This window comes from Sander vitreus, chromosome 22 (assembly GCF_031162955.1).
Source record: "Sander vitreus isolate 19-12246 chromosome 22, sanVit1, whole genome shotgun sequence".
NCBI lineage: Eukaryota > Metazoa > Chordata > Actinopteri > Perciformes > Percidae > Sander > Sander vitreus.
In genome coordinates this window covers 6,940,856-6,964,212 of record NC_135876.1, presented here as the reverse complement: position 1 = coordinate 6,964,212, position 23,357 = coordinate 6,940,856, and the positions used below count along the sequence as shown (strand labels likewise).

The window sequence follows — 23,357 nt, the reverse complement described above, 5'->3', positions numbered from 1 at the left end:
ATAATGATTGTCACAACAATAAAATATCAATTATACATCCTTTAGGAGTTTATTGAGTGTTTAAGGTCTGCAAAAAACAGCTTTTTAACATCACAGACAAAGATCATTGTTTAATGTATCAGTATGAAGTGTCAGTAATTCATTCTAAGATGAACTAATAAGCATTCATTCCATATGTGCAATATTTTAAAAGGTGTTTTAAAAACATTTTAGCCTACAAGTTCTAAGGCACTTAAGTATTGGGTGTAACATATGGGACACCAGATAAATTATCACTCAGTTTATTTTCTCAGAGAATGTGCATTTTAATACACATAACTGTCAGCCAGGATGCCAGTTTTCATCTACAATGACCAGTGAGTAAATGTGCTCATTATGCAGCAGAATGTCCCCTCAGTTATATTATGTACTATTATTACATTTCCATTACTGATTATTATGTCTTTAAGTTGTGTAGGTAGTAAAAGTGAGCAATTTAATGTGTAGCAGTGCATGTTTTTGTATGTGAAATTTAATCTGTAAAGTAAGATGAAGAGTGGGATAAAAAAGTACAGTAGATCCTTCTAAAATACAGTGGAGTAAAAGTATAAAGAACCAGAAAACAGAGAAATTGAAGTACATGTTCCTCACAATTGCACTTCAACTTGAGAAAATGCACTTATTTACTTTCCACCACTGCAAATATCACTGTATAAAAGTATACACGCATGCGTAAAGTATGATCATGTCAGTATATACAGGAGATAAGAATGCCATAAGGTTAATACAAAGCACACTGTATATCAGACAAATTAAAAAATAGCATAAAACACATTTACTACAATAAGATTACTGTCAAATAACTACCGAGATCCGCAGGCACACTGGGTAAGCATGTTAGCACTGATAGGAGTGCTCTGCCACTGTCTCGGTGTGCTCTGCTGCTTGGTCTTTGCCTCGCGCAATTACGCCTCCCGCGGAGCTCTATGCCAGCGTTAAACGAAACATTAGCACCTCATTTAAAAAATAAAACAGCTTTTCACGAGGACAGACAGCTCCCTGGGTAGTCTTATCATGCGCAAATTAGCCAATTTACCAAACCGTTCCCTCTCTCTCTCTCTCTCTCTCTCACTCACACACACACACACACACACACACACACACAATCATCTAGACGCATCCTCGCTCTGCCTGGTGTGCATGTTGTTGTGACAAAGTTGAGTTGTAAAGGAAGTTACATGACGGTGAAAGGTGAGTTCAGTCAATGAGCAAGCTTGTGAAAACAGTATCTTATTATTCCTACTAAGAGCGCGTCTGGTGTACTTCATAGCGTCTTTATAATTACTTTATATTAGTATGATTAGAATGTTTAAAAGGATAGTTTTGCTATATGAAATAGGTTTTGGCGGGGGATTCATTACACGGTTATTATAGTTTATTTTAGACCAGACATGGCTCTGGGCTAGACATCATTTCATAAACACGTTGCCTATAATCTGCACTTTTATAAAGATTGGGTATTTTTGAAAGAAGAAGCCTACTTATTTGTCTCAATATGTGGTAGTTTGATCTAGTGGTCATCATCAGCTGGTTGTCAGATGATGCTCCATCGTTTCCTACATTATCAAACACATCAGCATCCCGTATCCCGGCGCCACAGACACTGGTGAAACTAGTGTGGTCATGAGCCATATAACAAAACATCTTGAGGTAAAACACTTGATTGACTGATGGAAAGCACCGCCCCTGTCGCTCTGTGATTGGAGGAGCGGCTTTTGGGGGTGTCGCCTGTCAGGCTCTGGTATATATTGGCATAGCTTCGTCTCCAAGCCGTTGATTTGTATGGGAACCAGGACTAAGGTGGGACGAGCCGACTGAATGTAGTCGCTGTGTTTTGAAGAAAAGAAACCAGGCCCACATTTTTCCGTTTGTAGCGATCGGACAGTCGCATTTGTTTTTGTTTTTAATAACATATTGTCTGAGGATACTGAAAGCTGTTTCCAGAAGAAGGTGGATTCTCCTCTCAGCCATCTTGACTTGCTGCTCGCCGCCCTGAAGCCTGTTTTCTCTCCTCCTCCTCCTCCTCAGCTGAAAGTAAACACGGCTTGCCCATCGCTTGCAACTCCGTGCAAGATCCTGAGAGAAGCGAGATGGGCTCGCTGCGCAACATCTAACCGGACCAGAGGCAAAAGCAGACGGCTGAGAGGATTTATTGCTGTTGTTACCAGAGCAGAAGAAGGGGGATACAACGCGCCGGAGGGATGGACCTGTTTGGGATTTACCTGCTCCTCTCACTCGCTCTCCTGCCCCGATCCAGCTGCACCACGGCCAAGGAGATCACCTGCCAGGAGATAGCCGTGCCTCTGTGTAAGGGGGTCGGCTACAACTACACCTACATGCCTAACCAGTTTAACCACGACACGCAGGACGAGGCTGGACTGGAGGTGCACCAGTTCTGGCCTCTGGTTGAGATTCAGTGTTCACCTGACCTGAAGTTCTTCTTGTGCAGCATGTACACCCCGATCTGCCTGGAGGACTATAAGAAACCTCTCCCGCCGTGCCGGAGCGTGTGTGAGAGAGCCCGGGCTGGCTGTGCGCCTCTCATGAGGCAGTACGGCTTCCCCTGGCCGGACAGGATGAAATGCGACCTGCTGCCGGTGCAAGGCAACCCAGACACTCTGTGCATGGACTACAACAGAACCGACTCCACTACAGTCTCTCCTGTCCTCTCCAAACCCACCAACCATCCCGGTAAGGGTAACAATCCACCTAAAAATAAGCCCAGCCGACCCGGCGCGCCTGGGAAATACAAGCCGCCTGCCGCCCCATGTGAGCCGGGGTGCAAGTGTTTGGAGCCTATGGTGCCGGTGAACACGGACCGTCACCCACTCTATAACCGTGTCAAAACGGGTCAGATCACGAACTGCGCCATGCCGTGCCACAACCCTTATTTTACGCACGACGAGAGAGCATTCACCGCCTTTTGGATAGGACTTTGGTCCGTGTTGTGCTTCGTGTCAACTTTTGCCACGGTCGCCACTTTCCTCATCGACATGGAGCGGTTTAAGTATCCAGAGAGACCAATCATCTTCCTCTCAGCTTGTTACATGTTTGTGTCAGCCGGCTACATTGTCAGACTGATCGCCGGGCACGAGAACGTGGCGTGCAACCGGGAGTTCGATGTGGAGCACATCCACTATGAGACCACCGGCCCCGCACTCTGCACTGTGGTCTTCCTCCTTATTTACTTTTTCGGCATGGCCAGCTCAATCTGGTGGGTCATCCTGTCTCTGACCTGGTTCCTCGCAGCCGGGATGAAGTGGGGCAACGAGGCGATCGCCAGTTACTCCCAGTACTTCCACCTGGCCGCCTGGCTCATCCCCAGCATGAAGTCCATTGCCGTCCTGGCTCTGAGCTCCGTGGACGGAGACTCGGTGGCTGGCATCTGCTACGTGGGGAACCAGAACCTGGACAACCTGCGGGGCTTTGTTTTAGCCCCTTTGGTGATTTATTTATTCATAGGCACTATGTTCCTCCTGGCCGGATTTGTGTCCCTGTTCAGGATCCGCAGCGTCATCAAACAAGGTGGCACCAAAACTGACAAACTAGAGAAGCTGATGATTCGAATAGGCATCTTCACAGTGCTCTACACGGTGCCAGCCACTATCATAGTCTCCTGTTACTTTTATGAGCAGCACAACAGGCAGAGCTGGGAGATCACACACAACTGCTCCAACTGTTTGTTAGAGAGGGACCGCAGGAGTCCGGACTATGCCGTTTTTATGTTAAAGTACTTTATGTGCCTTCTGGTGGGCATCACGTCCGGAGTGTGGATCTGGTCTGGTAAAACTTTGGACTCCTGGAGGACTTTTTGCACCAGGTGCTGCTGGGGCAGTAAAGGCACCAGTGGCTCCATGTACAGCGACGTGAGCACAGGACTAACGTGGAGGTCAGGAACGGCCAGCTCAGTGTCTTGCCCCAAGCAGATGCCATTGTCCCAGGTTTGAATGAGAGAAAAAAAAAGCAGCTTATGGGAACTGCTAATTGTTTGGGAGATAACCCATCACTCCCTGTCTTAGGCAATTTGCATAGTAATGAACTGCTGCTGAGGTGCCCTCCCCCCCATTCTCCCAAACATCCACACACCTCTGTGGGGAGAGCTGGTTGAAACAATGTACCTGACATTCACACAGGTTAATTCCTCCCTGTTTATATGTATTAGAGGTACAGACTGTAGCTTTTTACGCAACCTGGGCATTACTTGTTGTAGGCAGAGAGACCGGTTTGTTCCTAACTAGCTTCACACAAAGAGCATTTGGGTTGTTATTGCCATTTCATTTGCATAGTGCCAGATAACATTGTATAATTCAATCACATCAAAGATGGTTTAAATTAAGCCTTAATAGTGCCCAAGTGTTTTACGGGTCGTTCATTTTGTAATTACAAATGTATTTATATAAAAGTTATGTAAAACAAAAAAAAAAACATGTACATTTGTGTATAAAAGAAAACTTTATAAGCTATTGTAAATTTGTACAAAGTGTAGATGTCTCTGTTTGTGAGAAAGCAAATATGAACTTTATTTTGACAATAAAACCTTTGATAAATCTCAACTTCTGTGTAACTTTGCAGTGTTTTCCCATGCAAAGGAAGCTGTTCAGTTTTCAAGCATGTGCAGGCATATTTTGTGGTTCCCTTGTGGTCACCGTGTTGAGGATGGCAGCAGGAATAGCAGTTTTTGAGCGTCCTGGCTAAAAAGGAAGCCCTTTTAACCATCATAGAACGGTAATTAGAGGCAGGGGTTGAGTTGGAGCATCTCCATAATTGTTGAAGTCCTCTTCACATGCCTGCCGAAGCCCGCTTTCTTAATTTAGTAAAAGAGGAGGTGGGTGAATGGGGGTATAAATGCAGGGAACAGACCCTTTTCATCTGCAGAAACTTTGATCTTTCTTTTTTAACAGCCTAGTATAAAGGTGGTGTGTATTAGGAGTGTCTGTCTGATGTGCCAAGGTTCCCTCTAAACGTCCCCATTTGGATGCTTTGACGTCCTACAATTGAAAGAGCATTTTGGAACCCCTCGCCTTTCTGAGTTTGTCAGCGCTGAAACCTGCCAGAGCCCCTGCGTCTTGTGTTTGGTTTTTTTTTTTCAGCAGAGGCTGAATTGAAACATCTTCTCCCTCGGCTCAAGCTGTGTCAGCGAGTGCAGGGGCCTTGACATGAATGATATTGAAATGGCAATGAAAGCCCCACAGGTGGTCTGTTCACATGATCTCACATCTTAGGGCCCCCTAATCGAGGCATTTTTTTGCTACAAATGTATCTGGTTTGGTCCCAATTAACCCAATGCGCTGGCATAAGATGATACACTGTAACCCAGCGTAGAAATGCCTTTGATTTTCTGGTCAATAGTGACAGTGGGCTTTGTGGTTACTGCTTTGTTCCTTCTTTATTCCTTTGCACTTAGACTGAAGATGTAAACCCCCAAAGCTTCTTGTTCACTGTAGTGCAGACATGCATCTGTTGGGAGTGTAAATCAGCCATATAAATCTTGCATCAGTGCTGTCAGCAATGATGCAGACACCAGGCAATGAAGATGGAAGTCATAACAAAAATGTACTTTTCTTAAGATCAAAAGAGCGGCTTCTTTAGCCTTGTTCTTGCACGTAGTTCATCAACAGTTTTGAGTAGTTTGTTAAAGTCAGTGAAGCTCAAGATTGGGAGTTTAAACCTTCATAGAAAATGTAAATATTGCACTGCTCTCTGTTTGGTAAACAACTTATTCTAAGTTCTAAGTTCATGATCTGACCCATTGCTGCTATATTTCCATCAAGTTGTCACGGTTGCTTTCAGTCCTGCAGTTTGTTTTTCTCATTTTTACCTCAAAACCCTCAGTCTATGTGCAGCTCCAGCTCTCACTGGCAGCCTCATAGCAGTGACATTAATATGCAGCTCCACCTAGTGGCAGAAGCAGAACTGCACACCTCCACAAGCCTCACTTGAAACTCCGGGGTGTCAAAATTCTGAGAATGATGTCATTTTGCTCCTAAACTTAGAATCAGGAATAAGAGCCAAACATAAACCTCTTCAGTAGAGGTAGCAGCTACACACATGTGTATGATGATACACTGTTATCCCAAATGAGTTGACTTTACTAGAAATTTGCGTGGAAACCGGTTGTCTTAAAACCGTCTACGTTTTTACACAAGGTGAAATTGAACAGGTCAAGTTGTATTAACACAGAGCGGTAAGTTGATGCAGTAGACAAATCAAGTTTACATTAGTAGTCATTACTAAAAATCATTAGTAAACATACATCTTTTTTTCTGGAGTCATGATGTCTAAAATAAGCACGTTTAAAGTTAAAGCTTACATTGAAGCCATTGCCAAATGAGTTGCTACAAAGCTAATTAAGACTATCAGCTCCACACAACTCTCTCTGGATTTCTCAGTATGGCTATGTTTACAAAATGGTGTAGCATTTATAGTATCCCAAATGGCATATATTGGTATTGTCATCTTAATAGTCTAGGCCATTATGATATGTGAACACTTCTGAGTCGCTGCAGTCAGAACTGACAAATCACAAATAAAGTTACTATTAGCTTCTTTAAAGAAAGTCCTACTTTTAATGAGAAGTTTATGACACGTAAGTCAAAGTTCAGGAACCACTCTTAAGACCATTTATTAGACATTTTAAAATTGACATTCACTGCTAAACACATCACCCTGACCCATCTTCTCTTCCCCCCCCCCCCTTGATAATACCAAACTCCCTGGCTCCACAAACCAACTGTCCAGGCACTTAAAGCATTAGGACCTGGCTTGGCCGTTATGCACACATTGTAATTAAAAGGTAACTGCCTGTTTCCTCCACAGGGGTCAGCGACACAGTTCAGTGCAGTTTACAGGAGAAAGTATGAGAGAGCCATTAGGCGAGCCTTCACACAGACAGGGCAGGGCGCTCCGAATGGTTGGGTATTAACTGGTAATAGTCCAGGTCAAGTCTGACTTTATGGTTTACTTTTATTAGGAAGGATTTTATGGACATGCCAATTATCTTGTCAGGGCTTGTTCTCGACTGCTACCTGTGGCCCATAACATTTGTAAGGGATATTACTGGGCTGCATTGGTGCAGAGGTGTAATAAGCAAATCTGGTAACAAATAAATCCATCAACCCGTGTATAAATCCAGGAGATGACCTTCCATGCAACTGATTGAATTGTCTTCTTGCCATTTTCCATCACTCTCTGTACACAGATGTGTAAAGCCTCATTTGTGGGGTCAGGAGGAACAATCTGACATTGTTGTCTATCAAATATAAATGGCAGCGTTTGATGGTAGGCAGACACAGAGGAGAGTAGAAGGATGATAGGCACGTCCTGCTTTTTTATACTATTGATCCTTACGACGCATCTGGGAGGAGGTAGAGAAGGTGTTTGTTTTTATCTCTTAATGCATCAGGAGGATATTGCAGCTGTGGACAGCAGCTTGTGATCTGCATTAGTTGTTTTTGTATTAAAGATTACGACACACAACTATATTCATTCATATATACTTATATATATATATATATATATATATATATATATATCATTGTTTAGTATTTCACATGGGTGACAGCATAAGTTACAAAAACAAAACGTAACGATATTAAGAATAAAAATGTGCCAAAACTAGTCAATTATATGTTGCTTTTACAGTTTTTTTGTCGCTCTGTTACCAAAAGCATGTACATCAAAATTGTAGTTCAAAGCACCGCCACGTGATTAAATTAGGTTTCATAAATATGCTAGTTGCTCTCATTTCTCTTTATTTTCCAGATTACTTTTGTCAGTGGAAGATGAACAATAGCACTAAAACCCCAGAGTTTCCGCAAGTGTATTCTTCCATGCATAAAGCATAACAGTGACCTCGGGTTTCTGTGACCTAATTTAGATTAACGTTGAAGCTCCTGACCTCCAGCTCAGGCACATTATTCCCAGCTGGCCATTTCAGACGGCAGATGTTGGAAAATAGAGGGGTTCAGCGCTCAGGCTTCATGGTTATAGTTTCAATGGGACTTGGACGTCATCAAGGCTGTTGCTGTTTGGTTAAAAAAAATAAATAGACAATTAATATTGTCAGTCATGCAGTTCTTCACCAATAAATGATTTACTTGAGCACTATGACTGAGACTGAGAACAAAGATATGAGCATAAAAAGCCGGCTCCCCGTTGGCACAGTGACAATGCCTCTGTGGTTTAGTAGTCCTTACAGTACACCCCTGCTGCCTCTTCCAATCCAAGCCCCCCACCCACCCCCACCTCCACACACACACACACACACACACACATACACACAGCGGCAGAACACTGTGTTCCCTCACTCCTTCACTGACTGACTGACATGCACACAAAAGGAAAACTTCTTTCATCTGAAGCGCTGAGTGTTTTGCCAGATTCACTCTGGGTAGGGTCACATTAGGGGGCGATCTTAGTGCAACAAACGCGCCCACACTCATCACCGAAAATGGGTGTGATGTCACGGTTCTGATAATAAATAGCAGCAGAACAATCAGACTATAAGCAGCCAATGAGAGCGATGCTGTCGTTTAGTTTATATAAAAAAAAAAGAAAAAAAAAAGGTGGTCCTACTTCTATGTACAAACTGTAACTGTTACTCTAATGTCAAGTGAAATAAAATCACGTAATTTAGCCAAAACATTTGAATTTGAAATAGTATTTATTGAAAACAATTCAGCTCAATCATATCAATGGTCATTAGGTAGTTCCTTGCTGTCTCAATAGGTCGCATCTCTTTTTTTAAATACAGCATTTTTGCATTATTTACAAAGATTTTTTTTTTTTAAATAATTAACATGTAATATGGTATTAAAGGACAACCCTTTTATTATTATTATGCTGTAAAATGAGTGTCACACCACACCTGAGCTCAACCACAGGCAAATTCAGATAGCTCCTTCCACCGAAGGTCAAAGGCCTTGAACGGTGCATTAAACCAAATCAGAATGCTTTATTATTGTTCATCCAAGATATCAAAATACATATTTCATCTACAGTTTATACTCCATAATGAGATATGTTCCTCCAATCAGTCTGATGGAACAAAGTGGCCCACTATACCAAACTTAAGACATTCATAGGTTTTTCCCCCATGAAGCAGCCTGTGCCATACTGCTGATGTACACAAATAAAACTTTATTAAACACAATACTCAATTCTGTCCACTAGAGGGAGCCATTAACTAGCCATTGTCTTTTCTCTTCCAGCTCTAAATAGATAATAGTAACTGATAAATACTACCAGTTAAACAGTTAAAAACATGATTAAAAACAACAACAAAAGAAAAATATGTAGTATACAATATATTTCTTCATTTCCTAACTAGTGAAAGTAGCAATCCTTAAGGCTGGGTTGCACCAATAAGGATTCATTTTTAAACCTGTTTTAAAATCACGGTTTAACGTTAAATCATGTTGCGCCAAACTTTTAAACTAGCTTTAAAATGTCTTTAAAAAGGTCAGTTTAGTCGTTACTCTAAATCTAGATTAAATTGTATTCTGTTGCACCAAAACTTTAAACTGTGATCCAGTATTAACTTTAAACTTACACTTGAGGAGGTTTAACTTTAAACTGGCTACCTTATTAAGATGGATTGAGCAAAGTAATCAAGTTAAGGGACTTGATTACCCAAATGAGTTGTAAGATGCTGCTGAATTTTTCTCAAAATACCAGTTCAGCAAGAAAACTGTTATGGAGCTGAACAATAAGATTGGACCAACAGTCAAACATGGCAGTGAAAGGATTGCAGCTGTAACATCAACAATGCTTCAACTCCTGGTTTACCTTGCAAGGTAGCTGGATTGTCACAATATCATGAGATCAGACAAGAATTGCGGGATCACATGTCACGAAAATCCATCTTGTCAGGCTCCAACCTAATTTGTCCGGTGAGGAGCTAGTGGCAGATACGGGCGGGGTTTAGGTGTGTGGGCATGACTGTTTGTTTAAAACAACAATGGCGGACTGATAGACAGATGGTTCATCCAATCACCTGCCACCTGTCTCAAGTCTTTCAGCTAGAGTCCAAGTCAAGTCTCAAGTCTCTTGTGGTTATAATGAGTGTTGTAACCCGTGCTGCGTTCCATCCAGGCTGTTCAGAACACTGCATAGCTATACTGTATATAAGGAATTCAAAGCATTGCAGCCAGTACATTATTACGTAACAATTATTACGGCAAACAAACAAACGCTCATTCATCTTTTCATAACATCTAGTGGACGACAGTCTGAGTTAACCTCCCGTAGGTCGTGGCTAAAGCAAGAAGCAAGCTAACGTTCGACGGCCAATGCTAAGCTAAACATGTTTGCCAACCTATCAGGGTGCGTTTTCAGATATCTGATCAAATGATATGTGGTTGAGCCAGAATCCTTTATCTTGATACCACGTATTTAGCATTCAGCGCTTCTTTTGTTTGGGCCTTGTTGTCTGAAGTTTTTAAAGCCAAAGCCTCTGATGAAAGGCACAGCAGCTGCCGGTGCGGTCGACATGTTGGTTGTCCTCTCTCGCATGTGGCCGCGTGTTACTTAGATAGGTTATAAGTTACGCAGGGAGCGGGGTAACATTCAGTTCATCAGACGTTTCCTAAGAATAAAGATTAATCACGAGTCCCGCATCTCGAGTCCGCGTCGAGTCTGAAGTCTTTCGAGGACGAGTCTCAAGTCAAGTCTGAAGGCACTGTGTGTGCGACTTAAGTGCAACTCGTCTAGTCCCCATTTCTGCCTGCCAGGCATTATTTAGGAGAAATTAGAGTTTCTCTGCCGACTCACAATTAACTTTTTCATGGCCTGGACCCATTGATGACTACGGCCGGTTTGGGTCCGATGAAGAGACTGTAGACGTTTCCATAGCACTGCCCCAGCTAGGGAAAGCACAGTAAGAAGCTTTTAAAATGCAACGGATCTGCTATTAATTCACGCGCATGAAGATGACTAACCTTTAAAAATCAGCTACTACGAATATTGAATATTCCATCCATCCATCCATCTTCATCCGCTTATCCGGGGTCGGGTCGCGGGGGTAGCAGCTCCAGCAGGGGTCCCCAAACTTCCCTTTCCCGGTCCACATTAACCAGCTCCGACTGGGGGATCCCGAGGCGTTCCCAGGCCAGGTTAGAGATATAATCCCTCCACCTAGTCCTGGGTCTCCCCCGAGGCCTCCTCCCAGCTGGACGTGCCTGGAACACCTCCCTAGGGAGGCGCCCAGGGGGCATCCTTACCAGATGCCCGAACCACCTCAACTGGCTCCTTTCGACGCAAAGGAGCAGCGGTTCTACTCCGAGCTCCTCACGGATAACTGAGCTTCTCACCCTATCTCTAAGGGAGACGCCAGCTACCCTCCTGAGGAAACCCATTTCAGCCGCTTGTACCCTGGATCTTGTTCTTTCGGTCATGACCCAGCCTTCATGACCATAGGGTAGGAACAAACAAAAGACCATGAGGGTAGGAACAAAAACTGACCGGTAGATTGAGAGCTTTGCCTTCTGGCTCAGCTCTCTTTTCGTCACAACGGTGCGATAAATATTGAATATTGTCTAACCTATTTCAATATTGTAGAGTAAATGGCCAAATTTAATTTACAGCCAATCAGCTGTGCAAACATACAGTAAATCTGAGTCACATAAAAACTTATTGAGCAAACTTTGCTAGAGGCCATATAGTGGCCTTCACACATGTTTTGTCTTAACCTCCTATACATATAATATAACAAAACCAGCTAACATTCTTAGAGGAATTCATAACTAGCATTTATAGTCAGTGTCACTTAAGGCAATGCACAATTCATACTCTGCACAATTTTATTAGGGAAGGCAACACGCTAGAAGCCATTCTGCCATGGAGCTGCTTACACACACTGAATACTCACTCTGTGTGAGTAAGTTCTATTGTGCTTCTAGGTAACGTTACAGCTTCTAGGCGTGAATGTATGTGGCTGATGATGATGAGTCAGTAGCATAACAATGAAAGGCTACACGTCCCGTCTCAGTGTTTTTCTTACCCTATCAATGTCCCTCATGGGGTTGTCCAGGCTGAGGTTCAACAGGTTCCTCAGTATCTGTAACAGTAATGGAGTAGGCCCTGGAGGAAAGTTCTTTGGTCTCTGACATTTGAGACAGAGAATGAAGAAGAAAACACAGATCCATAGTAGGATGAAACAAACATAGTGGAATGGTTTAGGCTGATATGAAAAGGAGCTGTAGGCCTGTAACTGGCTTTAAAGACCATAGACTGTATATAAAGATGGACGACGCGTCTCCACTTCCTCCCTCTGTACATAAGTAAAGCCACACTATGCTGGAGTTCATCCAGTTTGGCCCATAGACTGTAACGTTAGGAGATTTGGCTCATCAACCAGTCCTGTTCTCATTACTATAATAATTTGTTGGCCTTAACCAATGTAACCTGTGCATGTTTACTCACTATGTGCAATTCCTATATCCACACTTTGCATCCTTTGTTTGGGAATAGCCCATATTATGCATAACTAACTTTATTATGGAGCCGTGCAATACTTTACTGTATCAGGGCCTGTGTAATATGATCTTATTTATTCTTTGCTCATCCTAGAGCACATTGTTGTCTTGTTATACATTGTTATGTGCTTACTGTCTGTTAATGTCTGGTGTATGTGTGTGTATGCAGCTGTTGCCAGTGCTTCTCTTTGCCCAAGACAAATTTCCTCCGAGACAATAAAGTTTATCTTATCTTATCTTATGTCCAGTCGCTAACACGGAGGGGGCAGAGTTTATGACCTTTATGGGGCTATCAACGTGTTTTAGCTTCACTTGATACAGTCTATGCAGCGTTATTATGGAACCCACGCAACTTCTAAGAAAGGCCCGCCCTTCAATAGCATTCACACACTACCATTTGTCAGGCGTCCATGCTTGGCAAATGGTCCAGTTCTCGCGAGAGCGCAATTTGAATTTGCTCAGCGAGTCACTCTGGCATTCAGTAACGATGCTCATTAACTATGCCCTTGTAGCCGAGCTGCACCAATCACATCGGTGTATCTGATATAGGCAGGCCAGAGGCGAGCTAAACAGACGACGACAGCGCTGCAACGTCAAAGTCATTAGTAAACATTGCAAGATGGCTACGGATGAACACCAGTTGTTTGAAACGGCTTTGGCCGCTACAATGAATGAGTTAAACTTGGCTTTTTATCTAAAAGAGGAACAGAAGTCGGCGCTCAAATCATTCCTTTGCATGAAGGACGTTTTTGCCGTTTTGCCGACCGGATATGGCAAGTATAGTATAGGTAGTATAATCTACCAGCCCCTTGAGTTGGGCCATTTTCATTACTCATTGCCAGACTCTTAATCTTTCGGATTTGGGTCTGGATTTCCAGGCTATTTACGCAAGGTAACGTAACCAGATTTGTTCAGGTCCTATCCCCTGACCAATCGGCTAGCCTAACCCTAACCACTCAAGGTCAATGCCTAACCCCAACCAATCAAGCTGCTTCGTAGGGCAGGTTTTTCCTAGAAGTTATGTGGATTCCATAATAACGCGTCTATGCCACAACCCCTGGGAAAGACACAGCAGAGCAGGTTCTGACAGGCTTTGGTTGGGTTATCAACAACTGTACATGAGCATTGGGACAGCCCCCTATGCTTCACGCCTCCACGCTGCTGCTCTGTTTGCTGTCAGGCAGCATAATCAGCAGCATGGGACACACTTGTGACAACAGGCATGCTAGATTTTTTTCTGCATTCCATTTTACATGCAGCAACAAGTTAAAGGCTGACTCTGACCGCTGCAAACAGTGCTGCAAACTAAATGGGTCATTAAGGGAAAAAACAAATAATCCACTCGCCTGACTCGCCAGAAAAGGATTAAAATAGGCCTTAAATGGTGCTTATTCCTTATATAAATTTCTTAGAAATTTGTGTTTAAGGACTCAAGGACTTAGTTAAGATCAGGCAAAGATTGGGGTTTCATATTAAAAAGGTTAACAGTGACTCTAAACACATGGCAGGACACCTAGGAGGGGCTTGATTTGGGCCCACAGATCATTTTTGCCCAGGGCAGGTTAATCCGACCCTGCCTGCAACTCTGATCTGCATGTCTGCATTTTTTAAAAACAGCTTTTAGAACCATAAAGCCCCTATATCCTGCAAACTGTGGCTTATCTTTTACTGTACTCTGAGTGCCCCAGCCTCTCAAGCTGCCAAATTTACCCGCTGAGCCTAACAGGTTATTATTGATAAGGACGGCCTGAAATACACAAAAGGAAAGAACTGCTGCCTAATAAAGCAAATGAAGTGACATCGCACTTATTGTGAGTAGGGGTCACTTCAATAATGTTTAGAAAATCTACAGCACAGGAAATTCAGGAGGGAAAAAACGTTTTAAAAATGTGTCTTTAACAGATTGGCCTGATATATTGATGGAAAGAGTCACAACATCAATGTTTTATGAAGATTCATGTATTCACATATCACAATCTGTCATCACAATGCCGGATGGCATCAGACTTCAAGTGTTGGATTCAATATAGGGCAGCATTTCACATTTTGCGTCACTGGAGGGCAGCATGATTTCAAACTACAGTATTGGTAAAACGACTGAAACATAATGGACTGGATCAAACAAGAATAATTACAATAAAGTGCCTTGAAAAGTTAAAGTCATCAATGTCATAGTCAAGAGTCAATGATACATAGAGACATAAGAGATCAAACAAACTATCAAAGAATTTTCACTTCATAAAGAAACTATACAATAGCGTATGAAACTGTACATACACTTATTTGATATTGTATTGGAAGATTACAAGAACATTTTATTGGGATATGACTCATGGAATTAGGCACTGATGGTTTGTAATCAAAACTAAATGACAATATAAATGAATTCAATGGTAAGTGAGAATATAACATTGATTATTCATTATTTGTATGTATTACAAAAAAAAATTGCTTCATTTTAACAATTACAAGAACATTTTGCAATCTGCCCAACCTTAAAGGACAGAATTGCAATGCACACAAATATAACTGAGTCCAGCTTTGGCTTCTACACTGAACACTGTGTATGGAGGAGGTGCGGCACCGTTAGACCTGCTGTGGTCTCATGAAAACCCCCTGTGGTCACTCTTATGACAGTCAGGGTGCAGCCCTCAGTAGATAGGTGAGATATGAGGCTTTTGAGCTTTTGTTGTCACCTTCAAAGAGACCACAAGAGGAGGAAGATCAAGAGCTATCCGTTTACACAGAGAATGGCCCCTCAGCTATAGAGCGGGAAGTGTTTCTGTGATGCCACTGATTTACTGTGGGAGTCTCCTCACAATCACCTGTATAAAATAGTCCAGCGATTTCAAGAAAGTAGACTGACAGGTTACACTGCTGCTAAAAATCTGGAAACATTTCAGCAAAGGAACAAGTTAATTGAACTATACTGTCTTGCCGTGTGTCACAGTGGGAGCTGGTGTCTGACCCACATTCATCTGAGCTTTGATCGAGGTGAAAGCAAAGCCCCAGCAAGCAGAGAGGAGAAGGGCAACGGGCCACTCTGCTCCTTTGCAGCGCTCCGCCGTGCTCTATTTCTAGTCACAGTGTATGTTCAGGCTTGTATACCTCCTAAGCTCCGCGAGGCCCTGAAATAGAGTGACAAGCCGTCTCCATAAATACAGAGCCCCTATGGGGGAACATAATTGCTTTGTGAGTCTATGCTTTCGGAGCCTTCATAGTGTCCTTCACTTCTGAAAGAGGAATCCTTTTCCATTCCATGAGTTAAATAACACCACCTTAGTCAGATTATTGCCTTTCATTTGGGCCTGACCCTCTGATTCCAAAAGGTCCCCCAAGCGCAGGGCCTGGAGACTACCCATGTCCTTTGACCTCAGTGATCCAAACACAAAAGAGACCTTGGTATCATGTGGCGGTAGGTCGGCTTGTATATGTGGGACAGGTCAAGGCCTGTCTTTGTTTATAGACAGTGTGTCCAGGGAGGTGGGGGTAAAAGCCAACAAGGGAAGAAACAGGTGGACTGCTCTCTTTTAGATTTTCTCAAGGCTGAGGTTTGTTCAAGGCTAGAGTGTCCTGTCATTCTTCACTTGTTTTGTTAAGAGAGGTCCTATTCAGGACTTGAATTATTGTCGCTTTGCATCACTCAGCTACTGCTCCTCAAAGGCAATGTGATCTGATGGCGTGATGAAATCACAGCAAATGTGATTATGCCTCATGAGTCTAAAAGGTGTCTGGTGAATGCATTTCCGTTTTGGATTCTTCTCAAATGTCAGTGCAGTCTGCATTTTAAAATGAGGTACAGAGCATGGCAGGATGTCAGCTCCAACAGTTGTTGCCACTGTGTAAGCCCTGGGTTATCTCTGTTTGTTTCTCATATTGCTTTCACATCTATTCGACCCATCCTTGTGTTCCAAAATAACCTGGAAATAAAGCAATCCAACCCTCACACCCACTCTGATCTTTTCTCTTGCCCATCATCATTGGTCTGTAACTCTGCCCCGCTGCCCAGCTCAACCAGCGTATACTGACCCACCCTTCTGGTACAGATTGTTGTTGCTGTGGAAACGTCCCTGAAGGGCCCTGCTGGCTCCGCGGGGGAAAACCCAAGGTCCCGTCTAGGTGGAGGTGGCGGTTTGAGTTGACTGCGTTTGCTCACACGAATGGATCTGGGTGTACCCATTGGCTCTGGGGGGCAGAGAGCCACCTCGCTGCCATTCCTTTCCGGAGCCTCCTCTTGGGAAAAAGAGTAGCCATTGTTCCCGTTAGTGTTGCAGCCTGGAGGTTCTGGAGAGCGTGGAAGAGAGGAGCGCTCCAGGCAGGGTGGTTCCTGACCTAAAGCCAGCACACCCCCTCCACCAGAGCCCTTGCTGCCTTGCCTCTTGCGGAAACTCCCTGTGTGACAAGCCTCTGCCTCTAGATCCGGCTGAGCCATGGAGGCATTTGGGTCTATTCCTCTGGAGGCTCCTCTGCCTGAAAGGAAACACTGCTCTTCCTCATAAATCTTTTCCGACATCACCTTCTTCTTGCTCTTCTGCCTAACCGATCGCTTGATGGCGCAGATGAAATCCAACACGTTTAGGAAAAGGGAAAGAGCAGCCACACCGAGCATGAAGTTGAGCATCACGGTCTTCTCAGTGGGCCTGGAGATGTAGCAGTCCACCTGGGTAGTGCACGGAGGTTGCTGGCACAGGAACCTCCTGGGGATGTAGAAACCAAACAGATAATAGTGAGCTGCCCCAAACCCTGCCTCCAACAGTGTTCTGAACATCAGATGGAGGATGTAGGCTCCTGTGAAGCACCGGGCCCATCCTCGCTCAGTCACCAGAGGCATCTTGGTTACAGATGCCTTGCTGAACGGCTCCTGGTGGATCTTAAACAACGGCAAGGCTTTGGTGTGACCCGAGGAGTTCAAGTCCACAGTGAGGTCATTCGAGACCTTATGGACCACATAAATGATAAAGATCATGTAGGGGAGACACAAGATAATGAGCTGGACCAGCCAGAAGCGGAAGAGAGAGATGGGAGAAAATAGATCATAGCACACATTGGCGCAGCCGGGCTGAATGGTGTTACACACAAATCGCTCCTGCTCGTCCTGATAGAGAGGATAACCAGCAAAGAGGAGGATCAGGACCCGGAGGAAAATCATCACAATGAGCCACATCTTTCCTGAAAAATAAGCACATTGGGATTAAAAATGTGCTGATTTGACAATGATTCATGAAATAAGGCAAATCTTGCAACAAAAAACTCAAGGCGCAGATATTAGCAAAAAGTGCCTGTTTGAGATTTCACCTTGAGGTTTATAGATCTGCAGAAAAGAAAACATTTCACTGCACACCAACATAATACAGAAGTTACAGTTAATGTGTCAGTGAGGTCAACTCACCCATCAAAGTGATGTTGTGACTGACAGAGATGAAGATGACCTCAGAGGCACTTGATCCCGCCATGCTTGCTGTGCTCAAGGCCCTCCAAAATAAAAAGTCATCCAGTTCCAGGCACCAAGGGAATTGAACACAAACGATAAACCCTTGAGCCAGCACCTCACCCTCTATCCAGCCACTTCTCCCCTACCCTTTCTACCAAGGGGCACAGTGGCTTCTAGTGGCACAATAACCTCCAAGTTGACGGACACAACATTCCCTCAGCAGTCTGACTCTCTCTCTCTCTTTCTCTCTCTTTCTCCTAGAGGGAATATGTGCCAGGTCCCGGCAGGGAAAATCCAACATGATCCATTTGAGTCACCCAAGTCTTACCTCTTCCTCTGTCCCCTGCAGACAACTGTTTGTCCTCAGACAACAGAAGACGGGAGTGAGCCCCATTGTGGGTCTATTCTTAACACACTTCCAAAGGCATGTTGCCGTCCTGGCATTACAGAGATATTTTGGTGCCGCTGGTCGTCCTTACAGGAGAGGAACAAGCCTCTTACTCACTCTAAATTGCTGTATTAAGTTCCCAGGCACAATGGTAAGCACCATCTGTACCATATTAAATACAAGCTGCTGCATCTTTCAGTGATGAATCAAGGTAGCATGCAGTTATGCAGACGGTGGATTAGCTCCCATGAAATGTTAGTAGGTTGTAAATTGTATTTTCCCACAGCTGATGCCAGTTCATGACTGATAAGGACCTACTGTGTAGTCATTAATTATGGGTATCAGGTTCATGTCATAATCAGAATCAGTTTTATTTCCAAGTCAGTACTTACAAGGAACTTGCTTTAATATTATGATTAACTAGAACCAGAATAAGACAATTTAAAAGAAATCAAAATTAGATGAATTCTTAACTTAAAACAAACTTTAACAAATGAAAATGTTCCCTCCTAAAATGATTATACACCAGACATCAGTTCCTTTCGCACATGCTGCATCCACCCTCGCTCATGGACTAGGTCTCTGGTGTATCCCACTATGGCTAAAGACAGTTGGCTTGGCTTATAATCACTACAGATGACAATGGTCATTAGCACCTATACTGGCTCACAGTACGAATCCCACATGGTTTATTTTGAATAGACGGCAAAGCTAAGATTGGAAATATATAATGGATTCTGTATAATACTGTGTGAAATTGAATTTTTGTTTTGATAACATAGAACAGAAAATGACTTACACCTGCAATTCATTTGCATGAGCACTGCAGTGCTGACATTGCATAAGGGCGGCAGATGTTATGTGGCATTGGTAACGTTTGAATGGAGTGTTGAGCAAGTGAGGGCAGCGATTGATTAACTGGGCTATAGCTAAAACAATAATATAAAAATATATTTAAAAAAAAATAAAAGTAAAACCCAAACATAAAACCCACAGCAAAACACCACCCTCACCTCCACCACAGAGGAGTGACTGGCAGTGACTGGTTACCATTGACATATATAAAATGGACCAACAGATCCCGTGTCTCTGGACGGAGACCAGTGAAGGCCATTAGAAGCACTTTTCCGGTGATGGCTGAGCGTTACTGCGCAGCCTCCAACTGAGCTCGAAGACGTAGATGTGACGTGAGCAACCTGTCTGAAAGTTGGAAGTCTTCTGGTAGCTGTGCCAAGAGAAATCTCAATCATTCCCAATCTTGCAGAGACGGAGAGCGTAGGTATATGTAAGGAGATAACATAAGGCACAGGCTAATTATTGCTAACTAAAATGCTAGTTAACATTAGTAATTACACTTAAACAGCTAATGTGAGTAGAAACTGCCTGTGCGCTTCTCCTGTACTATACGGTAATTCCTCTACTATGCGACAGTAAGTGGCGTGGTTATGACACAATCGTTAGCCTATTTCTACAAAAACATCTGCTACGGAGCCATAACGTCAGATACAAGGTAATGGAGCCTTTTATACATTGTCGTGTTTCTTTAGAAATAAACAATGGACAAATAGTCTTTAAACGCTTCAGATGTAAAGTTATTCGCTGTCAAAGTGGCGCCAAAATGAATGGCAGTCAATGGAATGCTAACGGGAGGTGATGGCTTGGTAGCATCAAAATGGCGCCATAGGAGGTACGTGTTCCGAGGAGAAGCTTACCCTCTTGCTGGTTACCTCCTCAGCCTCATTTAAACTGGAACATACCATCTGCTCAAGTAAGCACAGGGTGAGAATACTCAATAACAAGTACGTAAATAACTCATTTAAGATACTTACCTACAGTAATAGCAACATCTTAAGTTGGCAATTAGCTCACAGAAGCTTACATATACACACACCAACTTTAAAACAGTGTCATCTATTGATCAGTTTTACTCCTTTCACTCAACTACTTGGAGGAGACCAGTTACTGCTTTCATGATAACGAGGCACTCCTGTTTTTCAGTTTCACTGATTGAGCAAATGACCTGACACACAAAAACACCTTATGTTTCCCCTCTAAAGCTTTCTACAAACACATCACCTGCTTTTACACAATTAACGAATATAATAGTTTGTATGCTTGATAGATTGTTTCTTTACGTTATTGGCTTTCCTTTAGCATAGTTGATGTCGTTTTTGTGAAGATATTAAGTTTGTGAGATGTTGTTTTTAATAGTTGCTGACTTCAGTGTTTACAATCAGATGCCTATTAAAATGTTTGTTTCCTGATTGTCATGTAATATTAGATACACATGTGTCCTCAGCAAACTATAGAAGTAGACAGGTGCCTCCTGTTGATTGCTACAATGATGGTGTAAATAATAACCCCCAGTGACTGATCTGTACTCATTGTCACACAAAGCAAGGAGGCAAGGACTCTTTGTCCTTATTTTCTGTCTCATCTGCTTCAACTCATTTTTTATCACAGATGTAAGGAGCATCAAAGACAAAATAAATGTAATAGTGTAATAGTTTCCATAAATCATCTGAGCCTTAGTTTATTTTCAGAGAGGAATATCTGCCTTTCAGCACATGGATTACTGTCTGTAGTAGAGTGTGAATGCCCTTCATGGCTGTGTTTGAGGCCATATTGGATATATTAGAACTTTAGCAATTAGTGACACTTCCATGCATACCAACTATCCTTTTATTTCAGACCCTGCCATTCCCCAACTGTACAGCAGCTGGTACTTGGGAGAGTTCCCGCCTCAGTCATTACCTGATATCGCAGCTGTTCCCCATTTCCCTATTAGCAGTGGAGGGGATTAGCATACTATTCAGCTACATTTCTATTGTGCCTAAAAAGCCTATCCCTTATCAATGCACAGGTGTGACACAAACACCCCAACAAAATATTAGAAAATAAGATGTTTGTGATGGATTTGTGGAACTCTGTGAGGCTACAGTCTTAAGGGATCAAGCAAGCAACATTAAAGCTGCACTAAACACTATATTTTTATATGAACATTGGGTCAAATGACAATGTTAATGATAGAAGTCGCTCACAATGATGAACCCACACTCAATGCTGCACTTTCACAGAGCGCTGTTAGCATCTTTAAGCTAATTGTTTTGGTTTTTTGGCCCACAACTTTCCTGTTTTAGTTGAGTCTCGCCGCTCTAATTAACCTCGTTTCCAGCAGTTTTTTAACACTACTATACCTGCGCAGCACCAACAAAACACACACAAGTTAGCAGTTATCTGGTGAAATTTGTGAAGCATGTTTTGAAACCCAAAACTAAGTTAAAGGGGGGAGTGAATATTGACTTACATTTGCCAGAAACAACTGGCAACTGTTGCCAGTGTGAATTGGCAACAGTTTGCTTAAAAAAATAATGTACCTTGCTACAAAAGTATTTCAAAAAAATCCTGGCATGCTGCATATTTAGCATCTCTAAAGAAATTAATTTGGCTACACAACAAAAGAAAACTAATTATTTTGTATACTGAGGTATAGCAGCCTGCCTACCGAGGCTCTTTACCAATGCCATCTGTACCACATTACATAGAGTATAAAGCTGGACTTCCTTTAATTCTCAGAAAGGACAGCCAAATGGAATCGGAGTGATTGTAAGCTGTATGTCCTCATTAACACAAGAGATGTTGTTTCAAAGGTGCGTTTGTGTGTCTGTGTACAGTATTTCAAATGTAGTACATGTTTGATGTGGTTAATAAGAGAGGTTTAGCAAGTGCTCTCACTAAAAGCTCACAGCACCTCTTCATTGCATTGAATTGACTTTGCAATTACCAGAGCAGCGATTGAAATGCAAATTGCAGCTATCACAGAGGATTAAATGTGTCCCTCGATGACAATATGGCAGAGTGTAATCTCTGTATTACCACTTACTCTAAGCCATTTAAATGGTTCTTTCTGACAGAAGAAACCCTGCTGAGTCACATCATTGTATTGTACAATGCAGTACATATCGGAATATTGTGATAGCGGCGTGGAAAGCGCTTGGGATATCACTGTGAATGATGGTTTGAGGTCTCAGACGTGACGTGTGTGTACGACATATGTGTATTTGGTGAATTGATCCTTTAGATTAAACAAGAAACATACACTGGGTTCATTGCAAGGGTTTAAAGTTTAATTCTTGCACAGGTTTTTCTAAACATTGCTTTAGAAGAGAAGAATTGGGAGTAGTTCTTTAAATCATATTTAAAAACAGAGAGAGAGAGAGAGAGAGAGAGAGAGAGAGAGAGAGAGAGATCTGAGTTTGGCACACTGAGAACAGGAACAGAATGACTCACTGAGAAGAAAACAATACAGTGACAATAACAACAAAATACAGCACATGTTGAAAATATCAATGAATGAAAAAACAAACAAAAAGGGTCACAGCTACAGCAGTTGACTGATGTTAGCACGGGGAATCGTCACGATCAAAGCTGAATGTGTGAAATCCAAAAAGAATGTCGTTGAAGAGAGGAAGAAAAATCACGAGAAAAGGAAAACTCTATGCAGAGGTAGAGTTCAGTGCACAAGGCTATGACACACACACCTAACAAGCCGACAGGACGCCACAGGCCCATGGCCTTTGCAGTCGGGAGTACATTTTCCACCTCAGGACTTGACCACATGGCATCCACTTCTGGGTCTAGAAAACACCAGACTGGGCTGTATGCACACACACATACAATAAATAGGATATACAATCTTTGAATACCTCTAACAGTTTGACCTCACAACAGCAACTTCAGTAATGTTACTTTCCTAAAGATACTTTTTGCACTTTATTTTTCACTCATTCAAAGCACTATGCAAAACAACAGTTCTCATTCCAAGTGCCAACAACTTTTTATATATTTCATGTGCATGTGGGCTGGGTCAGAGAAACACGTCCCAACAGGATCGCCCATTTCTCCACGACTTCTGTCCCTTCTCCCACCCGCTGCTCCGGGTTGGAGCTCACTGAGCTGTTAAGGCCTAGACACACCGACCAGACGGCCGACCGTTGGCAGAAAAGGCAGTCGGACTGATCAGTCT

At 42.9% G+C, this 23,357-nt stretch overlaps 2 protein-coding genes across 2 annotated transcripts; one reads left to right on the top strand and one right to left on the bottom strand.

The window, feature by feature from the left end:
• Positions 1-1,822: 1,822 nt before the first annotated feature.
• fzd8a (frizzled class receptor 8a) lies at positions 1,823-4,586 on the top strand. The gene has a single exon (XM_078280924.1). The coding sequence runs from the start codon at positions 2,241-2,243 to the stop codon at positions 3,984-3,986; it is 1,746 nt and encodes a 581-aa protein (XP_078137050.1). The 5' UTR covers positions 1,823-2,240; the 3' UTR covers positions 3,987-4,586.
• An 11,796-nt stretch (positions 4,587-16,382) lies between these two features.
• On the bottom strand, positions 16,383-17,965 carry gjd4 (gap junction protein delta 4). Its single transcript, XM_078280135.1, has 2 exons — positions 17,902-17,965; positions 16,383-17,681 (listed from the first exon to the last, which is right to left on the bottom strand). Exons 1-2 carry the CDS (start codon positions 17,963-17,965, stop codon positions 16,456-16,458), a joined length of 1,290 nt encoding a protein of 429 aa, XP_078136261.1. The 3' UTR covers positions 16,383-16,455.
• Between the last annotated feature and the right edge of the window lie 5,392 nt (positions 17,966-23,357).